Source organism: Eublepharis macularius, chromosome 11, assembly GCF_028583425.1.
Source record: "Eublepharis macularius isolate TG4126 chromosome 11, MPM_Emac_v1.0, whole genome shotgun sequence".
Taxonomy (NCBI): Eukaryota; Metazoa; Chordata; class Lepidosauria; order Squamata; family Eublepharidae; genus Eublepharis; species Eublepharis macularius.
The window spans coordinates 24,224,460-24,246,710 of record NC_072800.1 but is presented as its reverse complement, the minus strand read 5'-3'; the positions used below and the strand labels follow the sequence as shown (position 1 = coordinate 24,246,710).

Sequence of the window (22,251 nt, the reverse complement as noted above, 5' to 3'; positions counted from 1 at the left end):
ACTGGGTTTGATTTCCCACTCGTCCACTTGAAGCCAGCTGGGTGGCCTTGGGTCAGTCACAACTTCTAGGAGCTCTCTCAGCCCCACCGCACTTCACAGGGTAATTGTCTTGAGGATAATAATAAGATACTTTGTAAACCGCTCTGAGTGGGCATTAAATTGTCCTGAAGGGCGGTATATAAATCAAATATTATTATTAATCTCTTTGAGGAACAGCCTCCTAAAAGTATGATTTTCCAGGTCTTGCAAATGGCCAACAATATCAATGTTTGTATCTATTTAAAACATTTCTATGTTGCCTTTCTACCCAGAAAGGGGGCAAATATCATGGTGGTAAACATCAAAACATTACAACATTAAAACTATTTAAAATTAAGTATGCATAAAATAATTCAATATTCAATAAAAACCTATAATACCAAAACCAAGGAGGCAGCCAATAACAATTATTGGGGGTATGCTAAACCTAACCAAAGCCGCCTTCCTTTGCTGAGGGATGACAACAGTAGAAGGAGATAAATCTCTCTGGGAAGAGATTTCCCAATTTTTGGTACCACAACGAAGAAGGCTTTTTTTGCCTCTAGCAAGATTGGGCCCAGGAGCATTCTTTACCTTACCTGTTAGTGGTGGTAAATGAACCTCCTCCAGAGCATATGCCTTCCCAACCAAACCCACCTCTGTCTTTCTGCATTCCTGTAGTCTGTTTTCAACTTGTGAGGTCACTGTTCTGAATTGCTCAATTGATCTTGGGTGATTGCAATGAAGGGTTGTACTGGATAGGTTTAGACTCTGCTCAAATGCTGATTTTGAAATTTGGCCTATATCTTCTGAAAGAGTCTTGGCTGACAGTTTTCTCATCCATGGCCCTTTTGAAAAGGCAAACATAGAAATACTGTTGTTGAAACAATGGCATTATAACCTTGCTGAAGTAATAATAATCTGATGCTTATTAGTTTTTCAAAAATCTGTTGGAGAAACACTGGATGGAAAGCTTTAAAAAGTGAGCAAGTTGGTGTTATTGCTGTGTGAAGATTAACGATAATGGCCTGTCCTTATGGAAACCTTTGGTTCACTTTAAAATCTGTTTAATCCCAAAGCACAAAGCTACCCATACTAGTAGTAGCAAAGTGAATATCTCCTGTAGCTTCTGAAAGGAACTCTGTGGTTTACTCCTGAAAGAGTTTTCAGTCTTTGTTCTGTGAGTAAAATTGGAACCTGGTCCCTGTGAACTTCAAGTAATGCACTGCTTTCCTCTGTCATCAAGCAGATTTCTGGTGGCGGTCCTGCAAGCCTGCAGCTTAGAAAGTTTCTCTGACAGCAGGTCACATAACCATCAGAGAATGCTTCATTGCAGGGCAGTTTCTTTTTTCTCATTGTACATGGCTTACTCTGTTCAGGTGTGTCAGAACTAATGGGAAATCTGTTGGATTGTTGAATGCTTTAGACAAGCTTTAGACAAGTTGCCCCCCTGAACAAAAGTTTTCTCTCAATATTAAGAGGTGTTCTTCCAGGATTTACAGCTACAGATATTCCTCATGGAATGTGCAAAAATCACCCATTACCTTTTCAGCAAAAGTCACAATTTTTCAGGGTCCAAAATCCATTTTGTTCCAAGATGCAGGCTGTATCTGGACCAGACCAGGGCCAGAAATGTACCACATGAACAGGTCTCAGTCACTGTACAGTCCCTTTTTTGAAGCATTTTCTAGAACATGTGCAATTCCATATAAAGTACCAATGATGAAGGCTCACATTACTGCTACTGTTGAATAAAGGTAAAATTTTAAAAATGACTTTGGCTGCAGCAAAAAAATTATAGCCAGTTCTCAGGATTCATAGCACTTCAGCATGTAGGAACATAGACCTCTTTTGATTATCACATGATACTTGATTTACTTATTCCCTCCCCCCACCCCTGGGGTGTGGAAGACAGGGGTGTGGAGAACTTCGCAAAAAATGTGACCAGTTGAGCCCCCATTATGATTATCTGTACAATTTGTTTGCAGTTTCAAAATAGCAGTACTGCAAACAGTTTTACGTCAATATAATGGCATCATTGACATGCTAGCTCTCCATGTAACTGTTAATTACTGTGCCCTGATTATCTTGAAATGACCCTTTTAAAAGGAGCTATTCGGTTGTATTTCCTGCTTTTGCACCTGCATAGTTGGTGGCAATCATCAGTCAGCAGACCAAGAACCTTTACGTTCCTTTTTTACTTTCATTTCTTAAAGTCTTCCGTAGAGATGGGCACAAAACGAACCATGGAACAAAATTCCGTATTGAATGGCTAGTTCGTTTGCACCGAAACATGCGTTCCGTGGGAACATGTGTTTACGGAACAAATGAATTTTTCCAGCCATTCTATGGCTGGGTTCGGAGTTTCACAGACCCTGCACCAGTTTCAGCCCATCGGCTGAACCCAGCACAGGGGTCTGTGAAACTGACAGCCCCTGCGCAGGAGAAAGTGCAGGGGCTGTGAAACTGATAGCCTGTTTCTCCTGCTGCCTGGGCTGTCTGCTTCAGCAGCTGGTGCAGGGCGATTGAAATGCCATGGAACAATGAACCACGAACTGGGAAAAGGTTGGAAGTTTGTGGTTCGATGTTCTGTGGAATGCTATGAACCATGAATCACTTGGTTCGGGGTTTTTTTTGTTCTGTGCCCATCTCTAGTCCTCACTGTTTGGGAGAACCTTGGTCAATTTCATTTCAAGTTGCTGTTCATGGAACTTCATCTTGAAATAAATACACTGGGAGTGCTAACGGGGTATATTGATAATGGAATTGGCTTAGGCATTTTAGTGGCTAAGAAAACCCTGCTTAGTTTCATTTTCAGTTCATACCTGCCAACTTAGAAATTTGAAATGAAATTGATCAAAGTTTTCTAAGCAATGGAGGTACTCACTGTTAGAAAAATACAGAGGAAAGGACAGGTTCCTGGCTGTGGAAAGCTTATCCCTAGCTAAGAAACAACCTGTTTTGTATGTTGATTTTTTTTCATTAAACAAAATAGTTTTGAAGAGGGAATATCCATGGCAAAACCTCATGAAACAATGATGATCCTGTTTTGAACATTTTTTTATTGGAGGAGGGCTTTGTTTAATGTTTGGGAATGCTGATTACAATTTGTGATCTGTTTGCAATCTCAACAGTGCACTCAACCATCCTTATATGGAATGTTTATATAGGAAAACCATAAAGTTTGAAATGGCTCAGGGGGTTAACATTGATAGTGGCATGTAATGTTATTCCTTCATTGCATCTGTCCATTAGCTGCATATACAAAAAAAGCTGACTGCATGTCTGGGAGAAGTCCCTTGTTGTATGATAGTGTCAAGAAACTTGCCTTGTTTAGCCCTTTTCTTGGCTTTCAGAACTTTGGTTCAGGCTTTTTGGGCCTACACAGGCCACAAGAGAAATCTCTGGAAACTTACTGTCATTTTGAGCTAGCTGTTCTCAGATAAGTTTGGAGATGGGACTCAGGTGCAGATGAGATCACATAGATCACAGGCTTTCAAGGCTAGGACAGGAGGGAGGTTTATCCTTTGCATTCCATCTCATTAGTGCTTAGGATTGGGAGCAAGTTGCTTAGACTGCAAACATGTTTCAGCTGCAGATCCCAAGGTCACCCAGAAAGATTCCATGACAGAACAGGGATTTGAACCTGGGTCTCCCAGATTGTAATCTGAATCTCTAATAGCTACTCCACACTGGCTTTCATGAGGAGGCTGCTGTTGAACTCTAGCTAACAGTCAGGCATGGGTGATCATGTGGTTGCAAGTTGTCCAGTGGTTGCTGCCTTGCCTAGCTGCAATGAGTCCTTCCTCAGGCCAAAAAAGACCTGAAAGGCCACCCCCCCCCCTTTGGAAGGTGTTTTGGCTGCAACAATTGCATATTTTTCATATTTTTTATCTTAAGTTACTTACCTTTCCTTTGTGGCTCAAGGCAGCTTACAATTTCACGATTAAAAACATAATATAAATATAATTGTATTAACTGTCTTCCCCAAGAAAAAGACTGCAGTTTACCCCGCATTAAAATCCTTTGCAAGTAAGACAGACAGCTGTGCAGAGCCTACTAAAAATGGTGCCCCCTCAACACCTTAGGAATCTTGTTCCAAAAGGTAGGTCTACTCTAGAGAGAACAAGTTCTAGTAATTGCCAGATGAGCAATTACTACTTAAGCAGGGGTGCAGCTAGAGGGTGGTAATCAGAAAACTGTATTCAGTCCATGGCTATATTAGGAAAGATGGCCCATCAGTTATGGAAGTCCTAGACTCTGAAGGGCTTTAAAGATCATAACCAGTACCTTGAATGGAACTTGGAAGCAAACTGGCATTCAGTTTAGCTCTTTTAAAACAGGTCAGATGTGTTCCCATCCTCTACCTTATAACAAAAGTTGGGCTGCTGCATTCTGAATGTGTGGTAGTTTCTAGGTTGTCCTCAAGAGCAGACCAATGTGCAGCATGTTACTGCGGTCAAACAGCAAGGTTAAACTGTGGATTATTGTGACTGGATTGGCTGAGTGTAAGGAAGGAGAGAGTTAGCAAACCAAACTCAGCTGATAGGATGCACTCGGGGCCAGTCTGCTTTCCAAACAGCAAGGTGTATTGATTACTTTCTCTGGCTTTTATCTTGGCTGTCTCCTGGAGGCCAAATTTGGTCATGTTTGTTTTGATGGATTTTGTATTTATCTGCTCCGACTTGTATCAGCTTTTATATATTTTTTTGTGCTATTAAATTGTAAAATCTTTTGTAAGTTGCTTTTAGAGCACTCTTGGAAGTCCTAATATGAATTTTTAATTCTGTTCACAACATGAACTACTACTGTTAGAGGGGTTTGAAGGGTCATATAAATTTTAAACAAATTATGTTTATTTCTTCTGTTCTATAAAAATGTTCTCTGTGCTTGAGACTGCTTGAGCTGTAGGTCTGCCATTTCCTTTTTTTTTCTTTCTTGGTTGGCTTACAGTTATGCCTTAAAGTTTTACAACAGTAATCTTTAACTTACATAATACTGGAAAAACTTCTAAAATCTATACCGTAGAACACATAATTAACGTATCATACCGGAATCCAGTAGCGTCTAAGAAAACTAACAACATTTATTCCAGCATAAACTCTTGAGAGTTAGAGCTTACTTCATTAGTGGCATGGAGTGTTCATTCAAATAGCTGCTTCAGGACAGGTACTGTAAGACTGAACTTGCTTGGGGAAAATAGTGATGTTGAGATGATATTCAAAATTTTGTTCTCAGTATATACGGAAGAGATCATGCTGAACGTGTACAAGGTTGAATTTACAAATTAAAACCAAAAGTGTTTGTTTTTTTTCAATCAAAAGATGCTGGTGGAATTGATGTGTTTATTAATGTCCAGCTTGTGTGTACACTGTACTTCTGAATATTGCAAGAAAAACAAATGAATATTTTTCCTTTAAATTTTTTTTTAAAAAATGTACTTGAGTGGTGGGTGTTGAGTGAAATGTTTTTTTTTAAATGAATTAAGTTTTAGAATTGCCTAGATTCATGGCTAGTGTGTGAAACTTACCGATGATGTGCTCTAGAATAACCAATCAAAAACATTATTTAAATTTACTCCAGGAGCCTTTTATCTTGTATTTGAATATATGGATCATGACCTGATGGGACTCTTGGAATCTGGCTTGGTTCATTTTGATGAAAATCATATAAAATCCTTCATGAGACAGTTGATGGAAGGCTTGGATTATTGCCATAAGAAGAATTTTTTGCACAGAGATATTAAATGTTCTAATATCTTACTAAACAACAGGTATGTGTCCAGAATTTGTGCCTGATCTGTAATAGCCAGACTTTGCTCATGATGCTTCCTTGAGGTATGCTTCACATGTTAGAATTTCCTGTATGGACCTTAATCCCTCTGTTGAAGAATGTGTGTCTGTTGTTTAAAAGTGTACTTTGTATCATTTGAAAAGTGGTTCAGGTGATTCTGTGTGGGACACTGATACAGTAGCTGGTATGAACATACTTTTTTAACACAACTTAATATTGTTGTAGGAAACGTAACATTTGAATTGTCCCTTATTGTAGCCTAATAAAATTAGTATCAATTTGTTGCACATAATATTCTGTAACATTTTTATATGAAAATGCTATTTCAGCTGTCAGTTGAGTGATATGAAACAACTGCAAAAACAGGAACCACAACTATTGAGGGGGTGTTTGCATCTGTACTGTACTCAATGTAAAGATTAATATCCTGCCTAAGGCCAGTGTATTAATTGTGATAGCTAAATGGAATCTCTCCATTTGGCAGCCGTATACCTTGAATGCCAGATGCAGGGGACAAACCATGAGGGAGAACTGTTGCCTTCATGCCCTGTTTGTAGACGTTCTGGATTAGGTGGGCTCTGGTTTTGATCCAGCAAGGTAGTTCTTACGTTCTTTTAGGTTCAGATGCAAACAGTATCCAAGATATGCACAAACAGTGGAGGGCAGGAGTGAGCCTTGGGTTTTCCTCCACTCGATGTATAATGCTAACGAGTTGGAGCTTGCAGCTTTTTTCTGCACAGTTAGCCTTGCTTAGAGGCTCTGGAAGAGACTTGTAATAACCAATCCAATCAGGTGTGCATGTAAGGCATGCTTGTGCGTTGGCCAGTAGCAAAAAGATTGTGCCTACTTCCGCACATGCATGTGCTTGGGCATTTGGCAGTGGAGCAGAGGAACTCTTGAATTTACACAGATTTAGGACTACTTTTAATGTACTTTTTTATGTTTATTGGCAGTCCTAAACTGTTTTAAAACTTTGTTTTATTCATTTTATGATCGATATTTTATTTATATTGTAAGTCTCCTTGAGTTCCTGCAAAGTTAAAAGATGGTCAATAAATGTTTTAAATAAATAAAATGAATTTCTTGATGTAATAGGGTCGCACATTTTTGTCTATACGCTATGGGATCCTGTGTGGTTCTCTTTATAAGAGCAGGCTTTCTGCACCTGTAGGAGCTCCATTGCTTATTCTGGCAGACTTTGAGATTGGGGACACGTGCTTATTTTTTAAGTAAGCAAAAATGGTTTTGTTTTTATCATGCTTTTAGGAAGTTAACCCTAATTTTGCTGTACAGCTTTTCTGATGTCAATACTATTCATGTTTTTTTTAAAAAACCCTGTAATTTCATGATTTAGAAATTATAATTTCAATGTATTCCTGCTTTAGGAGCATAAGATGAAAAGCAATTTATACACTTCCAGTGAAATCCTAAACAGCATTAAACCAGTCTAAGCCCAGTCTGGGCTTAGACTGAAGTAACTCTGTTTAGGATTTCACTGATAGTACATTAAATTGCAGACAGTCCATCATGGTTTAAAGTTTAAAAGCTATAATTAAAGTCCTGGTTAATGCCACAAAATAAAATTACATGCTAAGAAGTTGAGACACAGGCAACTTTCTTCAGAATGGCATCTAAGCATTGTAACACATAGTGCATTAAAGTAACTCTTGCAGCATTTGCAGAAAGCAAGGTTTTCAGTTTTATTTCTGCATGTATAGCTGCACACTGAAGCATACAAAATAGTTGTTTAGAGAATTATGAAGTATGCCCTGGTATCAGACGCACAATCTAATTGTTCATTTTAATTTTAAAAAATTGTGTGAAATCTTTACTCTTTCCACTAGAGGGCAGATCAAACTTGCAGATTTTGGGCTTGCTCGGCTGTATAGCTCAGAGGAGAGGTAAGATGAAATTAATCAAAAGCAGTATGTTTGTAATTTGAGGGGAGTTCTCTGGGGAATATTTCATAAACATTTAAAATTTTGGTGATCCTCTGGGCAAATAATTCACTACGTTTTTAACTTTCTTCCATGACTTTACTTTGATACATGATTCTAATAGCAGGTGCAAGCTGGCCAATCTCATGTCAAACTATTCTCGGTGTGGAGCAGTGGTATAATTCAGTTAAACTTTGTATTCTGAGTTTTCTTTGTTAAACTAGAAATCAAGCTGGGGCATAAAACTAATAGGTGCATTATAGACAGTTTGAAAATCTTAACTTTATTGGGGAGCGGGAATAGGACATGTTTTTGATCCTTTTAGTGACATTTCAGGTATGTTGCACAGTCATGTTTCAGTCACCATGGTTTATTGTTACTTAAAATCATTCTAGTAGAACTATTTTTGGAGGAAAAAATAAAAAGTACAAGTTAAATGATTGCAAGCATAATTTCTGGATAAAATTTTGGCTCAATCTTTGGTTCTTTCATTATGTAAGTGGAGTGTCCCTCCCCAAAATTGTTCACTGATTGGGCCTCAAGTCTGTGCTGAATTTTTCCTGAGGTGATAAACAGGATTTGGACTTCATCATATCAAACTCACATGATGGAATTCCATCCACACACACAGCTGAATATTGGAGTAGGATTCTAGCCTAGTCTCGCCTTACTCCTGACATGCTCAATTCTGTGTCTAAAAGTGGTGGTTTTTTTAAATGTGCATGAGGGAGCATTTTCTGCATGCCATCTGAAGTGGTATTATCAAAACACAGGTTCATTGCCTCAGTAAAACTTAGCTAGCATTCCCTAAAATTTTGGTTATGAAAGGCTGATCTTTTTGAGTATGAAAGTGGACAAATACAGCTGACCCTTGAATTTCTGCATGAACTGCTGCTCTGAGTGTGCCTCCTCACTGGAAGGAGAGAAGCCTAGAACTGTGGCATCCACAGGTACAACAGGCACACTACTTTTAAGGACCAATAACTGTATGGAATCTCTTGGGAGTGATTTGTAATTGCGCTTGATGCAGCGATGTAGCAGAATTTCCTATCCTAGTGGGAGGGAGGCAAAGAAGAAGTGGGCAGTCTCCTCTGGGTGGGAGGGAGCTCATGGCACGCAACCACCCTGGCATACAGATGTGAATTACTGTTATCAGCTATTATCTTATTATGCCATTCCTGTGCATTGCATAAGTAAGTCATTAACAGTCTATATCTGGAATTTTTGTAGCCAGTATTAAGTTAAAAATCAGTTTCACAGCTGTTAGCTGTCTGCTGTATCTCAGTCATATCTTTAATCAGCTGCCCCACCACAGACAATAACCTGCATCAACAGTTTAGTATTTTCTATCAGTAATCAGTGTGAAGAATTGTGCATTTGTTGCAGTTTAGCTGGTATTTATATGCCATTAGGAGGAGTATGCTAAAATGGCGAGTGTCATTCGTAGCAGTAGCATGAAAAGCCCATTAAGAAATCTCTGTTCGTTTTCTGTAGGTATATAGCATTATTCGAATACAAGCTAGAGGTCCGACCAAGTGAAGTCTGAAAATTCCAGTCAAAAGCATCAGAAGTAAACTTCAAGATGTTGTGGATCCCACCCTGTTCAGGATAGGCTTCTGTATCCTGAGTTTGGATGGTTTAGGGATTAAGACCTGTGTTACAGGAGGAAACTGCAAGAATGATAAAATTGCTATTTTATTATTTCAATTCCAAAAGACAGATTGTGGAGAAAAATTCATGGTCCTAGTCCATTTTCATGCCGCTTCAGCCATCCTCTGAGTGGTGTCAGGAACCCTATATGATACTGTTTCACTTTGAACTCCAGAGTAAATCTGCTTTGGAGAAAATTCAGCTTTCGTTTTCTTTTCCAGTCGGCCCTATACCAACAAAGTTATCACATTATGGTACCGTCCTCCTGAACTGTTGTTAGGAGAGGAACGATACACACCTGCCATTGATGTCTGGAGCTGCGGGTGAGACTTTTGATACAAGAGAAGGTTGTGAAACAGAATAGCTCTGTAAGAACAGGCCATGATGATGAAATTTTTGCATGCTTTTTTCCAGATGCATACTAGGAGAATTGTTTACTAAAAAGCCAATATTTCAAGCCAATCAGGAACTTGCTCAGCTGGAATTGATAAGGTCAGTTGTGTTGCACAACCCTGAATATCTGAGAAACTTACATTTAAGCAGTATTCACCTACTTTTTTCCCCCTGCATTGCTTTTGAGAGGTCTGAAAGTTGGCATTTTTGAGGACTGGAGACTAAACTTCTCATTGGAGAAGTGCAGTTCTTAGTGGAATTCAGTTTGTTCTGTGACTTGAAGTCGCCTTTTAGCAAAGGGAATACATCACATACCCCTTCATTGTTATTGTCAATCTAGAAAACATGTAGCGGATGCAGGTGATACTTAGAAATAGGAAAACTTGAGGCTGCTCCTCATGTTACTGGTCTTGGGCTTTGCACTGTCCTGTACAAGAGGGATAATTTTCCCTTCACAGTCTGATAAAAGCTTTGAAAGTGACCCTTATTTCATCCTCCTCCTCTGATTTGTCTAGCATCTTCAGTGGCTGTTGTGTTAGCTTTTTACATTTCAGCAGAAGAGTGACTTTTTGTCTGCCACCATCAGCTTGCATAAGAATAGAGCTCTCTAGGTTGCATGAGATTTATTTATTTACTTCAGTATATGCCTCCTCTCCTCTATTTTCTCACAAGAACCCTGTCATGTAGGTTAGGCTGAGAATATGTGACTGGCCCAAGGTCACCCAGCGAGCTTCTGTGGCAGAGTGGGGATTCAAACCAGGGACTGCCAGATCCTAGTCCAACACTTTAACCACTACACCACACTGGCTTTCTAAATCTGAGGTCTGAATCTAGGCTTCAGTGTAATGTTTGTATTATGAAGAACTCCATACAAATTGATCTTGGTGTGAAAGAGGATAATTTCCCTGTTGCGTTACATTAAAATAACTTTTTGTCTAAAAGTACTAATTTTAATTCTAACCACTTGATGGCAGTAGAACATTTTAAAAGGCACTGATTTTTCTGTGCATTGAATGGCTCAGCTGTCCCCCCTCTAGTTAAATAGAAAGTTGTGTACATTATTAGCCAGTGTAGATTTTAATAATTTCATTAATGTGTCAGTATGTACCAAAACCACCTTAAATATTTACTGTAGTTATATTAATTTTACTGAATCTTTTCATGCCAGAAACAAAAAGGAAACAGAGCAGGAGAAGAATTGAGTTTTCGCACTATTTCAGAATAGGGCTTCCTTTAGTACAGTAGATCAGTCCATTGCTCAGAGAGATGCCTTCATAGGGACAGGGACTTTACACTGTTGGATGCTGTCTGCTGTTGTAGACATGTGCCTACTAAGGAGTTTCCATGTTGCTAAACATGTCACGTAAATTAGTTATGCTTTGTTTCTGAAAGATTTCATCTCTGGCTGTATACTTGATTTCAAATTGTCTGTTTATCATACACTATTGTATCTGTTTCACTGAATGTCCTAACAGTAGTTCATTATTGTATTTTGCTCAGTGAATGTCTTAGCTGTTGATTATATTGTATTTTCAGTTGCACTGTGTAATCTACCTTGGATCTCAGTGAGAAAGATGAGGCTATAAATAATAATATTATTAACAGCAGTTTAATTAAGGGACATGGTCATCATTAAATGCTTGTTGGATTCTGGAACTTTTGGAAATTCCCTGAACCATTATGTGGGGGAAATCCAAAATTAATGGAAAGTGACACTTTCTCTGTATGTATGAGGCCACCAAAATTATTCTACTATTGCTGGGTTGACTTCTAGTTTGGTAATCTGTTGGCTTTGAGATGAAGTCACCTGATGACCTTTATAACCACATATGTTCATTGTTTGATTTTGATGTTTTTCATACAGCCGCATTTGTGGGAGTCCTTGTCCTGCAGTATGGCCTGATGTAATAAAATTGGCATATTTCAACACCATGAAACCAAAGAAGCAGTACCGTCGAAGACTGAGAGAAGAATTTGCTTTGTAAGGAGGGAGCTATTTAATCTGTGGTATTTGTTCAGTTCAGGGCTTTATTTGAACCCGAGTTTGACTTCTGGATCTTGTGTGAAAACGGGGCTTCAAATGTTCTGTTGATGCATTTGCAAATTGACTGATAGTTAATAATACTGTTTGTTGGCTGTTTTCTCCTAAAGGCAGGCATCCTAAATGGTGTCACAGGGCCTTCCTGTACAACTCACAAATTACAAATGCTCTGCTTTTATTCATTTACTTTGATCCAGCCTTCTAAAGCAACATTCCAGCGTATAAGCAGGTTTTGCTCGTGTTGCTTCTCACACAGTTACATGCACAGCATTGGCATGTAGTGTAGCACGTGTCCAAGGCGATAGTTCCCCTGCCTGCTCAGAAAAGATGAGCTAGTTTGGATGAGATGCTAGCTGTGGGTGAAGGCCGCAGTCATGATTTTTTGTTTGTTGCCTGGCCCAGTCAGAGAGAAAATTGGCCTTGAACTGGCTTCCTTGATGTTTTCTGTATGCAGGAATGTTCAAGCTGCACGAGTTCTTTCAATGCAGCCTGAGCGATGCAGTCAGGAGGCAGCTTTATTATACTTTCTACTAATTGTGAAAATGGGGACGGTTTTATTTTTAACTTCAGCTCAGGATACTTACTGTCATACTGGATATTATTGAAGGCAGTCCTCCGCCTTACTCCCCTCCCCCGGCCTTCATGCCGTTCCTGGGTGTCCATCAATCACTGGGAACATAGCAGGATGCAACAAGAGGGGGGCAGGGAGAGAACAAAGTTTGCTTCTGCAAGTATTCCACTCGTGCTAAATAGGATCAAGCCAGTATTCTGTCTAAGCTTTCAGCCCTCAATTCTGAAGTATGTAGCATTGAACCTTGATGTGAAGGATACTGGCAGAGGCCAGCTATAAAGTAAATTTTAAAACTAAGTGTACCAGACCAGGGTTTTTAAAAGATGCAGGGCTGTGAAATCAGCTGTCTGTTTAAATTTTGCTCCCAGTTTTAAATTGCTTTTAGCTACATGTTATTTATTGTATATTATATTGTGTTTTAATTGGGTTGTGGTCCACTCTGAGCCTTCATTGCAGGGAGAGTGGATGATAAGTCTAATAAATAAATAAAAATAATACATAAAAACATGTAAAAATACAGTATTTTTTTCTTGACTTCACTCTTCGTCTTTTGGACAGTATTCCCCCAGCTGCCCTAGACCTCTTCGATTACATGCTTGCTCTGGACCCCAGCAAGCGCTGCACAGCTGAGCAGGCTCTTCAGTGTGAATTTCTTCGAGATGTGGACCCTTCCAAGATGCCTCCACCAGAGTAAGTGTCCACTCAAGTTCCCCTATTACAAAAGGTTGCAATGCTTAGAGTTTGCCAGCACAAGCATGCCAGGTTTAACGGTCCTTATGCCAGTAAAGGGGGTAGTTTCAGAGGATACAGAACTTAAAAGGAATGCATCCCACATGTTTTCTTGCAGTAAGAACTTGTCCTGATTTTCATGTTGGTGCACTAGGAAATAAATGTTAGGATGACAGCGCTACAGAAGGGTCAAATCATGTTAATGTCAAATTTTATTATAGACGCATAATAATTACAACTTCACAGATAGAAAAGTTAGTAACATGCATATGTCTCAAAAATACTTGAATGTTTCTGGTTCGCTTACCTCATGGAGCTTGCTGGTATGATATATGTAAAACCCTTGCTTGCTCATAAAAGTATGAGATCAATGGCATTCTTGTTTTAAAGATTGTCTAGCCTAGTATCAAAATACTATAGCTTCAGTAGGCATTTGTAGTAGGGTTCAGCGGACAGATTAAAATATCATAATGGTACAGCTTGTGTCAGAACTTCACTGTCCTGTAAGTTTCTCTTCAAAGTGTGCTCCTTGGCACTTGAGCATCTTTAAAACCAAATGAAGTCCTAAGTTGTAAGATGGTGAGGATGTACCTTTAAAAATGTTTCTCCTACATGTTATAGGGATACTTAAATGAAAAAGATGATGGCATGCTACACAGACCTTTTTACAACTTAAGATAATTATTATTGTTTGAGGGTGTGTTTGAGGGTGTTTGTAGGTATCTCCAATCCAAAGAAAGAACTGGTAAAATCATGGAATGATGATCAGAGGGATCTTTTAATTTTTGGACTATCAACTATAAAGGTTTAGGATCGGCAGAGTTTGCTACCAGTATGCCTGAGACAGCTGGCTCTGTCGGAAGGTGGAATTTCTTTTGTCTTGTGATGCCAAATTCTTTAGTAGCAGTACTGTCCTTCTGTGTCAGATACTTGCATTCCTTCCCTTTGACATTGAGAAACTCAGCATTAGTCTGCGCTGTAAGCTTGAGAGTGCACTTTTGTTTTAGTTGTGAAGTTGAGGTGCGGAGTAATAACTCTTTTTGTTACAGCCTCCCTTTATGGCAAGATTGTCATGAGTTATGGAGTAAGAAACGCAGAAGGCAGAAGCAGATGGGTATGAGTGATGATGCCACTAAAATTCCACGGAAGGATTTATCCTTAGGCATGGATGACAGCAGAGCCAACACCCCTCAGGGCATGCAGACCTCTTCTCAGCTGAAAATGCAAGGTAATTCTAACATGGCACTTGGCCAGTAATACTCAAGAAAAATGAGTATTGCATACTCTGGGCCAATTTGGTCTGGCATGCCTACGGGACTGCCTCCCTCCCTATGTTCCTCCATGGCAGCCTCGTTCATCTGAACAGGGTCTCTTGCAGGCACCACCCTGCACATGGGTGAAATCAACAGCAGCCCATAGACGGGCTTTCTCTGTGGTGGCCTCTACCCTGTGGAACACCCTGCCTGAGGAGGTCAGGAGAGCCTCCACTCTTGTAGCTTTCTGCAAATAATGCAAAACTGAATGATGCAAAAAACCTTTTATATTGTAGGGAGGGGTCCCAGATGCTTCTCTAATGGGACCATAGACTTCACCATTATGTTGCCTTATGTTTTGTTGTTTTAAATACGTGCTCCGACGAGCTACCTGTGCTTCATGTTGTCTAATGTCAGCTCTAGAATTGCTTGTGTTCTGATTCAGCATTTCTTCAACTCTGTATTGGTTTCTTACTAATGCTATGTCTTTGTAAACTTGTGTTTATTTACCCTATGGTATTGTTTATGGAAATGTCCTTGATACTGATTGCACTAATTTCACATTGTATAATCAGCCTTGAGTCTCTGTGAGAAAGGTGGACTATAAATGATATTAATAATAATAATTATAATGATTATTATTTAGAATTTTGCTTTCTGGGAATAATTCAGTATAGGCTGTTGGTTGCATTTTATGTATGATACTGCTATGTACAGGCATATTCCATTAAATTCAGGTGAATTTGTTTCAGGATTTGAAGCATTTGTGAAGATCAAATTTGTTTGTCCCCACATACTAATTGTGACTTTTTCCAGTGTTAAATTACTGCTGACGGGTCTGAGTCACTGTTAAGTTTTCATTGTTCAATCATAACTGTCATAACCTTTGTGCCGTAGAGCTGAAAATGTCTATTAATTATGTAGTATTCACAAAAGATTTACTGAAAAAACTCTGCTTTCTACAGTTTAAAAGCTACTCTTATTTCAGAAAATGTACTATGTTTGCCCGTTGTTTAGCTACAAAAATGTTACTCTGACCACTCATTTTGCTGAGAATTGTGTTGGAGCGGCTGTAAGTCATGGTTTTGCATTGACCAGAATTTTAACTGGTTCCAGATATTTTCAGTATTTTGACTGAACATTTTTGGTTCAAATACCTTGGGTATCCAAATTTTCTTCTCATTAAAAAAATTCAGTTTTGTGGAAAATATGCAAGCAACTCCCAGAAATCTCTGTAGCTTTTATTGTTCTTCATACTTTCATAGTTGGCTTTTTAGTTTAAGGTCTTTGAGGATAGGAATGTGTGCTTTGCACCCTAGCCCAACAAATCTTAGAGGAGCTTTTCTAAGTATTCAAGTTCATTCCAATCTGCATATATACATACAGTTAATTTCCATGGTATTGCATCATTTTCAGTTTTCTGTACATTTTTCCAGGTGCAATTTGCAAAAATACTATTTCCCCTATTGTCAAAAGGCTTCTGCGTGCTAATAAAGGCAATCAAAACATCTAACAGTCAATTAACTTTGGACCTTAAGTATGAGCATACTAAATGCTTCTCTTTTTGTATTTAGTGAAAGGTGGCAGCGGACAGCCACTGAACCAAAATGAAGTAGCTATTCTCCTAAACCTGCTTCAGTCTAAAACCAGTGTTAACATGGCACAGTTTGCTCAAGTACTGAACATTAAGGTGAATCCAGAGACTGAGCAACAGCTGAATAAAATAAACCTTCCAGCTGGCATTTTGGAAGCAGGAGAAAAACATCCAGAGCAACAGCAGCCGCAACCAGAGCAGGCACCACAGCAGGCACCACCGCAGCCTCCCTCGCCAGATCAGGAGCCTGTAAAACAAAGTGCAGCTCCTCAGCCTTCTGCACAACCTGCTCAGCTGACCCAAGCAAAAGTTGAAACTGAGGTTGCTCAGGCAGCTGTGCAGAGCGCGTTTGCTGTTCTGCTGTCTCAGTTATTGAAGGCTCAGCAAGCAAAGCAAAAAGAAAATGCAATGGAAGAAAAGGAGAACGGATCAGGAAATGAAACGGCATTGCATCCCAGGCAACCTCCAGAGCCAAGTACGCCTGCATCTAGCAACTGGGAAGATGCAGAATCTCCAGCAGCCATTTATCCCCATCTTATGAAATCATTATATGCCTGTGCAGGTATGATAGTCTGGCACTGGAAAGTTGCACGACTTGAGAATCTTTCCTGTTTGTTTCTGCTGCTTATATTACAGCTACACATACCTAACTGGGTAAGCTTGACAAACCAAGGAGCTAATTAAGGCTAGCCACCAAGGTTTGTGCTCTCTCAGTAAGATTTTTGTATCTCAAAACCCCATACCATATTGCAAGCCAATTTTAAGACTGTCCCCACTTTTATAAATGTGTTAGACTGCGGCACAGTGGCCAAAACAAAACAAAAAAACCCAGAAATCCATGCTGAAAGAACGTTGGGGCATAGGGATCTAGTTGAACACACTATCAGATCTCAACAGTAGAGTTGTCCAATTTTTTAACATGCATGCTCTGATGAATGGCAAGTGTTTAAATATCTGCAAAGCACAAGGCCTTAGGTGGTGGGAGAGACCTTATTTTACTCTGTGTGGACCTTCTTGGCACAACTTTCCTTGCTACAATAATGTGAGAAGATCATGCATTGATATTGTAGATAATTTACTATCCTAATTATTTATCTGCAATTGAACATTGACCGTCATGGCAATAGTTATAATGTAGAATTTGTAATATGAATTTCTGATTACATCTCTCACTCCATTTAGGACAAGATGAGTTGGTCAGGCAACCTGAGATGAGACCTCAGACACCAGAAGAACGACCTCGTATCTTACCCCCAGACCAGCGACCCCCTGAGCCGCCAGAACCACCACCTGTCACTGAAGAAGACCTTGATTATCGGACAGCAAACCAACACTTGTCTTCTGTTAGTAGCTCTTCAGGGATGGATCCTCATGCGGGAGTGAAAGCTGCTCTTCTGCAGCTGCTTGCTCATCATCAGGCTCAAACAACAACTGAGAAGCCAGCAACGTCTGCTGTGGATTTCCAGCCCAGAGACTCCTTTATTGCAGCTCCAGACTATAAGGATGGCTTTGTATCGTCTACATTCTCTTCTGCGCACTACAGTAGTAGTGATGGAATAGGAAGTGGATCGTCTGGGGCACTAGAAAGGGGGAGTTTTGTTGGAAACTCAGAGGTTCAACCCTTGGAGAACTACAATACTGCTTCATCTCACGCTAGTAGTGCCCCTCCACCTCCTGCCTTCTCAGAACCATTTCATAGCTCAGTAACTGGGTATGGAGACATTTACCTCAATACTGGTCCCATGCTATTTAGTGGTGATAAGGACCATAGATTTGAATATAGTCATGGTCCTATCACAGTTCTGGGTAACACTGGTGACAATTCTGCAGGGTCAGAAAGTACTCATCCTTTGTCCACAAAGATGCAGAACTATAGCTTTGGAAGTAATCTACAAGAGCCCCCTGGCAGTGTTAGCCACCTGCATGGACAAACTTGGACTTCTCCCGTCCAAGGACCTGGATATTCACAAGGATACAGGGGACATATTAGCACATCAACAGTCAGAGGTCGAGGCAGAGGATTGCCCTACTGAGCATCTATTTTGTTTTTCTTCCCCCCTCAGGCACATCATTTTTACCTGGAAAGACTTTATAGCTGTGATTTCAAAGCAGCATCCAACAGACTTGAATAATGTTAATTCAACAGCTTTATTTTTATGTGGAAAAGGGTCTTGCGTACAATAGGAAACTGCTTACAATTCATGCTGTTCTGAGAAACCAGATAATTGATTGTACATCTTTGCAAATTCTAGCTACAGATTTTATATTTTGGCAGTTTTAAGTCAATGCTAAATTTAGGGACATCAGCTTTTTATGGCACTCGTCAGTTCTGAACTATGCACACACTTGTGCTTTTTTGTAAGTTTGGACCAACTTTTATGTAAAGATTTTACAACAATCAAAGCAGGGCACTGATTTATTTGGTATTTCTTTTTACAAAACTACCTTTAGTCAAAAAGTCACTGTCAGTCTTTGCACTGCTTTCAGTGTTATCTGTGGAAGGTGTTCTTTGTGCTCATTTCAGACAATAAAACACAGTCTATCTCGACACAACAGTTTTATACATATTTTGGCATTGATTTGATTTACTTCAAAGTTGATCATTCATATAGTAAATTATCCTGTCCATCTTCCCAGTGTTTGTATAAAAACTGTTTTACTTGAATGGTAAGTGCCTTAACAATGTAAGCTTAAGGTCTGAAGAACATTTCATTAAATTTTAAAAAAGCTGTTTAAAAGGTACTTTGTAGTTTGATACAAAGATGTAATATTTACACTACATTGATAGTAATATATGGACAGATGGGATAGATGGCATTTTTATGGATTTCACGTGCCATTGTTATAGGTGAGTCCAGTTAAGAAACACTTTGCTTTCTTTTTCCTCAAATTACCATCCTTACTAAAATGAGAATGTGTGGACAATAAAGAAAGGTAGGTTTCCTTCAATTTTCTGTAAGAACTTGTTCAAATTCCTTTACCAAATAAAACTTAGTGTCCTGTTTTATTCAGTCTTATTATTTTACAAAGTAGCATTTGGTTACACATCAGCTTGCAATAACTAGTTTGTGTTGGAAGGTTGCTGTTTCCAAATAATGTAACTAAAGTTACATAAGCAGCATTTAATGGAACAGAAACTTCAATGGTAGTTAAATTTTTGGAAAACGGGACAGTGCCAACCAATTCTTCATTAAAATTATTCTACTACTAACTTGCTACTTGATTTGGATGTTTTGGAACAATTCCATCACATGTTCAGTCTTAAAAGCAAAAATTGTTCCAGGAAGTGTCACGGTGGCTCTGAAGATTATGCTTTCCAGCATTATAGACTTGATTTGTGGGAATGTCTTGCGTGCAGAATTAGGGCCCTGGGTGTGTTTTCTATGTACTAAAATTGTTTTAAATGCCCATATTGGAAAAAGTTTCCCAACTGATTATCCAGTTGACAAGCTAGTGCATATGTAGCTTTTTTAAAAACGTGAAATGTTTCTATTAACTAATTCATAACTGTAGTCTTGTTGGCAGTGACTTGAATCTTGCAGAAGCAAGCGTAACATCGTCTGCTTCAAATTCTTCACTCTGATTTCAGTGAATATTGCATTGTAGGGTGTCAGTTCTGTTGCAACTTCCCTGTAAATGACATTGTCATCCTTCATATCATTTAGAGAATCCTGACTGAAAATAAAAGCAGCGAAACTGGAAGCAAATGTCATCTGAACAGCTTGTGTTGGCATTTCATATAATCTTTCATTTCATCATCTTGCATAAAATAACAGTTAAGGCCCACTTGAACGAGCAATAACAGCTTATAGCTCTTTTGCTAAAATTACAACACAAAATAGGATTAGAAAAAAAAAAGAATGTGGCCAGGATCCAAAGTTGTGAGCTTCTGTCCTGCAAGTCTTTTTTTTTTTCCTGACATTTTGTGTTGGAGGGAGCTTCAGATGGCTTCCTGACCTATGGTGAGTTTTCCTGAGGCGCAATAAGCTGGTGAGAAGGAGCACTTCTCAGTGTGCATGCAGGTTCTCTGCCTTTAGCTTGTGGCTCCTTCAGTGAAAGAACACTGCAGAATAAAAAAGAAATTTGCTGTTGGCAAGGTTTCTAATGGAGAGTCTGAATCTTACTATTTCTATGTATAGAGATCAAGGGTCCTCTAAGCAGTGACCCCAGTTCTTTTGAATGCCGTTCCTCAGATCTGAAGGAAACTTAACATTACCTCCGAGCTCAGGTGCCATGTGGTTTTGGGGAGGGGTGTAGGTGGAGAATGGTGTCCTCAGCACTTCTTAATGTTGGAATTAATGGAGTCATGATCTCCAAGTTAAACCAAATATGGAAAGATCTTTTCATACAATGTATCTGAAAACCTGGTTCAAAATCTGTTCAAATGCTTATTTTAACATCCTTGAAAATGTCTCTTTATTCAGAAAGCAGGTAAGTGAAATAGGAAGTATGGTGTAAAGAGCAAAACAAAAACAAGTGCTAAAGCTTTCAACACAAGGAAGCCATCTTTCTGGACTTTCAAGGTAAGTTTTCAAGATATCCATCTGCACCCTGAATATACACATTAGAATTAAACCCCGTAGCTGTCAAATTAACTCGAAGAATGCAAATTTGCAGCAAGTTGGAAAACAGAGTTTTGTGCACTTTTCCACCAATGTGCGTTTCGCAATGGGTTTTTGTTAAGTTATAAATCTACCGATGGCTTGCAGTTGCTTCATCCTTTCATTGAATTGGAGACAGTGGTTCTCTATAAATGCAGTTATCTAAGTAAGATATTTGGAGGAAAAGCTCCTTCCACCATTAACGTTTCACTAAGCAGAAGGGAATTGCTGCATCTAATCCATAGCCAATGAAAAACACGCAGGGGCACTCCTTATTTATAGTTCTAATATTCAAACAAAGGAACACAAATTGTTTACATCGTTTGCTAGTCAAACACTTGCTAGGCCCCAGGCTGTATAGGTCTCTGCAGCTTGTTTTAAACAGCCTCACTTCTTTCTCCATTTCAAATCCTTTTAGCTCAAGGTAGTCATTATACAGGCAACTATACTGCTAGAATGCCATCAGCAGTAATACGATGCTATAGCATCAGCCAAAGAAAATTAAAACAAGCTAACGTAGAGGAAACTGAAGGTGATAGTTCTATTTTTTTCATTTATTTACTTATACCTTCCCTTTGTCCCCAACTGGAACCCAAGGTAGCTTACATAATTATCTTTTCCATTTTATCCCCACAACAGCCCTGTGGGGTAGGGAAGGCTGAGAGCATGTGACTGGCCCAAGGTCACCTAGCAAGCTTCCATGGCATAAGGAGGATTTAAACCTGATCCTCCTAGATCCCAGTCCAAAGCTCTAATCATGCCAAAATGTTTGTATTGTTATATATACCAGTGCTTTTAACTAGTACGTACCTTTTAAAAACTGGATCATCTTGTCTCATAATGCAACTTTGTATCTTCTCTTCAGCAGGAATAGGAGGCTGAACTGGGAAATGGTTCTTGCCTCAGTGATGAGCTTTCTTGTTGAAACACTAAATGTGGGTTGGTGGCTATTGGCAGTTATTTGTAGATAACTGAATTTTGCTTAAGACACAGAGGTAGCTCATTTTTTTACAAAACTAAACATGGTTTTATGTTGGAAAGCAAACTGAATTTTGATCATAGGTTCATGGTCCAAATAAAAACTGGTGGAATAATCTAAATGAGCATGTTTGGCTAATGTTTAGGAAATAAATGAAAGTGACAAGAATTAAACGTGCAAAACTGGAAAGTCTGGATTAAGTTCAATGAATTCTGGACTATCTTTAAAATGCTGTCTAAGTGTTAAAATATCGTTTCCACCCTAAGGATCATAATAGTTTAGAATGCCAAATCTATTACTCTGAAGCTTTGACTGATTGGCTGTATAGATGTAATTTTTCCAGTAAATAAAATGCTGTAAGAACTTTTTAGCTTTGTTTTCCCTTAATAGGAAACATTCTACAAAAGGATAAGGTTTGCATGATTTATAATGAGAACTGTAAACTATCTGAATCTGTATTAATGAACCGGAACCTTTTTGTGTTACAGCTACAGGTAATAAATGTATCACAACAAGGGAATTTTCATTGGATGATGCATAGTAGAAAGGAAGTTTTCTGTGTGTGTGCAACCCTCCATATTTCTGAAGTGATTCTATTATATATTGTTCAATCTTTTGCAGAAATCAATGGACTTGACACAGTCTAGTGAAAGATTCTGGATTTTCTTTCTTATCCCTTATCCTACTTCCCA

General features: G+C 39.0%; 1 protein-coding gene across 1 annotated transcript in view; it reads left to right on the top strand.

Annotated features, from left to right (window-relative positions):
* The window catches only part of CDK13 (cyclin dependent kinase 13), a 35,477-nt gene extending 16,491 nt beyond the window's left edge, over positions 1–18,986 (top strand). Inside the window, exons 6-14 of the mRNA XM_054991177.1 lie at positions 5,602–5,791; positions 7,656–7,712; positions 9,620–9,721; positions 9,813–9,890; positions 11,656–11,772; positions 12,962–13,093; positions 14,182–14,360; positions 15,960–16,541; positions 17,162–18,986. Of these exons, the coding sequence (XP_054847152.1) occupies positions 5,602–5,791; positions 7,656–7,712; positions 9,620–9,721; positions 9,813–9,890; positions 11,656–11,772; positions 12,962–13,093; positions 14,182–14,360; positions 15,960–16,541; positions 17,162–18,012 (2,288 nt within the window). The 3' untranslated portion in view covers positions 18,013–18,986. The remainder of the gene's footprint in view (positions 1–5,601; positions 5,792–7,655; positions 7,713–9,619; positions 9,722–9,812; positions 9,891–11,655; positions 11,773–12,961; positions 13,094–14,181; positions 14,361–15,959; positions 16,542–17,161) is intronic.
* The last annotated feature ends 3,265 nt before the right edge of the window (positions 18,987–22,251 follow it).